Source organism: Gastrolobium bilobum, unplaced genomic scaffold (genome assembly GCF_033153095.1).
Source record: "Gastrolobium bilobum isolate Gb01-03AN ecotype WA unplaced genomic scaffold, APGP_CSIRO_Gbil_v1 utg111591, whole genome shotgun sequence".
In the NCBI taxonomy this organism is placed as follows: domain Eukaryota; kingdom Viridiplantae; phylum Streptophyta; class Magnoliopsida; order Fabales; family Fabaceae; genus Gastrolobium; species Gastrolobium bilobum.
Genome location: NW_026898933.1, coordinates 58,748 through 63,939, shown reverse-complemented (window position 1 = coordinate 63,939; position 5,192 = coordinate 58,748). Strand labels below are relative to the sequence as shown.

Genomic DNA, 5,192 nt, shown 5'->3' with positions numbered 1-5,192 from the left:
GAACAAATATCAATCTCTAAAATAAAATATATAAAAAAACCTATTCATAGACATGTTTTAGACCTTTTATAATGTTATTTTTAAGAGGGAAAAGTATTTCTACAGCCTCTTTAGATAAGGTTATCTACAACTACCCCAAAAACTACGTCGTTTTGATTAATGAAGGGTGTTTTTATAATTTTAAGTGAATTAAAGAAAGGTGTTTCAGTAAAATATATATGATAAAAAATAAACAAAAGTACAGAAACATCCTTCATTAATTCACCTAAAATTATATAAACACCTTTCATTAATCAAAACGACGTAGTTTTTGGGGTAGCTGTAGACAACCTTATCTAAAGTGGCTGTAGAAATGTTTACCCTTTTTAAGAGTTCAACAAAATCCACTCCCTCTAGAATATAGTAATTTTCCATTTCTTATTTTATACACTTTTCATTTTTATTTTTTTTAATTCAATTATTCTATTTTAATAAAGTATACCTTTTATAATTTGAACTATTATTGTTTTATATTTTATATATTATACTATAATTATAATTTCAAATATTTATTGTCTTAATTTTTATTTTTTACTTGTATCTTTTATCTAAATTTAAAAATATTCATTTTTGGTCAGCATTGTTTGTCTGATCAAGATTGCCTTAGAAAATTTCCAAGTGAAGTTGATATTAAGCAAACTGTGTTCAGTATGGGTGCCTTTAAAGCACCGGGAACTGGTGGATTTTGTAACAGTCCATTGTACACCGGTATTGTTAACATTAATTATGATATTAAGCGCAGTTACAATCACAGCAATTCATTTATAAAAGTGGTATCTCCAGCTCAGACTAGCTTTGTCCCAAATCGTCATATTCAAGATAACATTATTGTTGTTCAAGAGCTAGTCCATTCAATGAGGAAAATGAGAGGAAAGAAGTACTTTATGGCTGTTAAAGTTGATTTGGATAAAGCTTACATTCGTTTAAATTGGAATTTTATTCGTAAGGGGTTGGTTGAAATCAAAGTGCCTGATAGATTAACAGATTTAATAATGACAACAGTGTCTTCTCCAAAGACCAATTTGACTTGGAATGGCAGCCTATCAGAGGAGTTTCAACCTAGTAGAGGTGTTAGACAAGGTGATCCCCTATCACCTTACCTATTTGTTTTAGCTATGGAGAAGCTCTCTCACATAATCGAGACTGCTGCGAATGGTGGTTTGTGGAAGCCAATTAGAGCTGGTAAGGGGGGACCAAAAATATCACATATTTTGTTTGCTGATGACCTGATGCTGTTCTTAGAGGTTGATGAAGAGCAACTTCATGTTCTTCTTCGGTGTCTGAATCTCTTTGGTGACATATCAGGCCAGAAAGTTAGTGACCAGAAAACAAGTTTGTATTTTTCTAAAAATACCCCAATGCAATTGCAGACAGAATCACTGAGTTGAATGGATTTAAGCGCATAAGAAATATTGGTAAGTATCTTGGGGCAATGATTCAACATGGAAGAGTGACAAGACCTTATATGCTGGAATTGTTGATAGAATGAAGGAGAGACTAACCAGCTGGCAAGCACAATCACTTTCCCAAGCAGGTAAAGTTGTTCTTGCCCAATCAGTGTTGTCTTCCATCCCTTTCTACCATATGCAAAACAATATGCTCCCTAAGAATATTTGTAATGAGTTAGAGAAAATATAAAGGGCTTTCATTTAGGATGACTAGCCTGGCAGAAGAGATATGCATTTGATTGCTTGGGATAACATAACAAAGACAAAGCTAGCAGATGGATTGGGCATCAAAAAGTTGTCATCTATGAATGAATTTTTTTTTGGAAAATTAATCTGGACTTTCATTAATGAGCTAGACCAGCTCTGGGTAAAAGTGTTGAAAGCAAAGTATTATAGTGCAGGTAACATACAAAATGTATTCAACTGGAGAACTGGAAACTCTCATCTTTGGAAGCACTTGTGTAAAGTTTGGTTCAAGCTCAAGCCTAGACTGATTTGGGATGTTGGAGATGGATCATCTGTTAACTTTTGGGAAGATAAATGGCTGGATCATGGAGAGAATTTGGCTAGCAAAGCCATTGTCCCTATTCCCCAAACAATTATTGGTAGGAAAGTTAGAGAGTATGTTGATAGTGATGGATCCTGGAATCACAGGGAGCTATATAGCCTTCTACCTCAGAATTGCATTCAATCAATTAGAAGCCTTCTTCCTCCTTATGATACAAATGGTCCTGACAGACTTTCATGGAGTTTAGATGGATCTGGTAGGGTCACAATTAAGCTACTGTATAATGCTATTCTTAATTATGATAGAGAGGATTATCATAATAATGAAATATGGTCTGTTATTTGGAAAATTAAAGGTCCTATTCGGATCATCATGCTCTTTTGGAAGATGGTTCATCATCGTATTCCAACACGATCCTTGCTGGCGAGAATGAATATATTGTCTGCTACTTGTCCTTAATGTAATATTAAAGAAGAGACCATTATTCCCATGGCTAGATATTGCAGCAAGGTAAGGGATATTTGGCTGGAATTGGTCCAACTTGAAGAGATCAATGGTTTCTTTAGCTTAGATTTAGATAGCTGGATGCTGGAGAACTTGAAGAATAATGCTGTGATTCAATTTAATGCTCCCTGGTCTTTGTGTTTTGCTGTAACAGTGTGGCTAGCTTGGTTTTGGCATAACGAAATTGTGCATGGTGCTGCTGGTAATTGGCTAGCCTATAAAACTATGACTATTAAGCAAAAGGTTGAAGAGATCACTCAAGCTTGGGTGAATGGTCAAACTGCAAAGCCTAATAGAACTCATGAAATTATTCATGTTTTTTGGACTGCTCCTATAACACCTCGTATTTCTAAATGTGTAATTATATATGATAATGTGATTTAAAGGGGTAGGATTAATGAAAATCCTGAAATTAGGGCCAAAATACGTAGAAAGGGCAAAATGGTAATTTACCAAACACATATCCCTAGGCAAGAAAAATTGAGTAGAAAGCCTCAAATGATAAAAATAAGGCCGAAGATGGATTCAGGACGAAAAATCGAGTGGATAGGCAAGTTTCAGAAAATTTGATGAATAATGATTTTGCCGGTGTAAAATACTGCAGTATAATTATACCGTTAAGCGCGAAATTATGATCAAAATTTTTAGGAAATAAAAATATGACGTGAACGAGAAAAATACATAGGTTATGAATTTATGGGTTAAATTGAATGATTTAAGAAAGTTAAAAGACATGTGGGACCCACTTAAGTGACTTAAGTGGGTGAAAAGCCAAATTTCACTAAATTTTCAGATTCTCTCTCCTCCTCCCTCTTCTCTCTCGTGGCCACCATGGATGCTTGGACAAGTTTTTTTTCAAAAACTTCAATCACTCAAAACTCCCTCAAAACCCACTCAAATCCAAAAGTGTAAAACATCAAAGTTGTTCCAAATCACCTTGTGAACATCTTTCTTTTCTTGAGTGAGCCACGAATTTGAGTGTACAAGAAGATCATTTTCCTATTCTGGGTGGCGGTTTTGGTGAAATTGGTGGTGGTTGGTGGCGATTTTGGACCGTTCAAAGGTTGAAGCTTGTTCTTGGGTTGCCTAGGAGTTGATTGGTGGTAAGCTTTTCTCTCCAATCTTTGATTTTGAATTGGATTGAATATGTGACCTAGGGTTGTGCTCTTGAATTGATATGGTTAGAGGACTCAAATGGAAAATGTGTATTAGATAAAAGTGGCTTATAATGATGTGTTAGAGTGATTAAACTCATAAAAATTATTGGTGAAATTGTTTGATAACTTAGGAAAATTTGTGATTGAATTTTAAGACTTTATGAATGGGCATGATAATGGCATTGGATAATTGAATTGTGGAGCATTGATATGAGTTAATAATAGGATTGTATGATATATGTAAGTGTAAAATTGGATTGAAAACCTTGGAGCATAAGTCCATGCACAATTCGACCTATAAGGGAATTTAGGAAAAAATGTGGTTTAATCAATGGTTGATGCTTTAGTGCATAATTGGAGGATTGGTGAGTTAGATTTATGATTAAAATGGTGGAGGTAGTTGAATTAATAGTGAGGGGGCCATTAGGCCTAAGTGGCTATAATTGGTTAAAATTCTTGTGAAATTGATTGATTGTTTGCAATTGTTTGATGGTCATTGTGTTTGATCATATTGGTTGTCTCTCACGGAACCAATAGAAACGGACTAAGCTTGGAGCTTACGTGAGGAGCATTACTCTTGGAGTTGAGGTAAACCTTTGGAACTTGGGTTTTAATCCCTTGTGTGCTCCACCACACCTAGTGGAAGGTTGTGATTTGATTTTGTGCTTTTGACATTGTGTGAATATGTATGTTCATGCATTATTGCTTGATTGTGTGACATGCTGAGCATGTTGTGTGTGAAGTTTTTTGATCTTTGGTCAGTAGATGTGTGTGATTTGGACTTCCGCTGGAGATATCCTTTGGGGATTCCGGTCGGGTTTGCCGTGGGGCCGACTCTGGGAGCGGCACCAGGATGATCCAAACGTGAGACTTTCGCTGGATAGGGCTCATGAGGAGTTCCAATTGGGTTTTGCAATGGGGTCGTCTCATCCATGGGAGAGGCACTAGGAAGCTTCACGGGAGTTATATGATGGGGTCCTTGAACGAAATCTTTATGTGGATGTTCTTGGATTTGTACCCAGTTGTTTGTGATTTTGTATGCTTATGCATTTTACATGATGTTGTTGTTGCACATTGAGTGAGCCATGGGGTGGAGTGATCCTCTAGTACCCTTGGTTTACTGAGACATATTTATATATCTCACCCCGCGTTTGGGGACATCATTTCAGGCTATAGCGAGCATGGAGGAGCTTCGGGCAAGAGGCCCGCTTAGTGGATAAGTTGAGGATGATGTGCATTGTAACACCCTCTCTTGTATGCATCCAAGAGAGTCGTTTGCTAATCGTTATTAGAGTTGCGGAAACGGATAAAAACTTTTTCTAAAAAAGATCCTTAAGAAACTGTTGTGGAAAGCTGAATCTAAGAAAAAATTTGATGGAAAGAACTTAAAATGCGTTGCTGATAAAAATGGTGAAAATTTAAGAAAACCGTATTCCTTTAAATATTAATATAAAATAGAGTTTTCAAAATATTTTTGTACCGTTAATGCAATCTGAAAGTAGACGCTTGGGGCTTCGCGTGCATATAAAATAATAG

General features: G+C 35.9%; 1 protein-coding gene across 1 annotated transcript; it reads left to right on the top strand.

The window, feature by feature from the left end:
* The first annotated feature begins 902 nt into the window (after nt 1-902).
* Nucleotides 903-2,454, top strand: LOC133285627 (uncharacterized). Its single transcript, XM_061482877.1, has 3 exons — nt 903-1,352; nt 1,489-1,573; nt 1,889-2,454. Exons 1-3 carry the CDS (start codon nt 903-905, stop codon nt 2,452-2,454), a joined length of 1,101 nt encoding a protein of 366 aa, XP_061338861.1.
* The last annotated feature ends 2,738 nt before the right edge of the window (nt 2,455-5,192 follow it).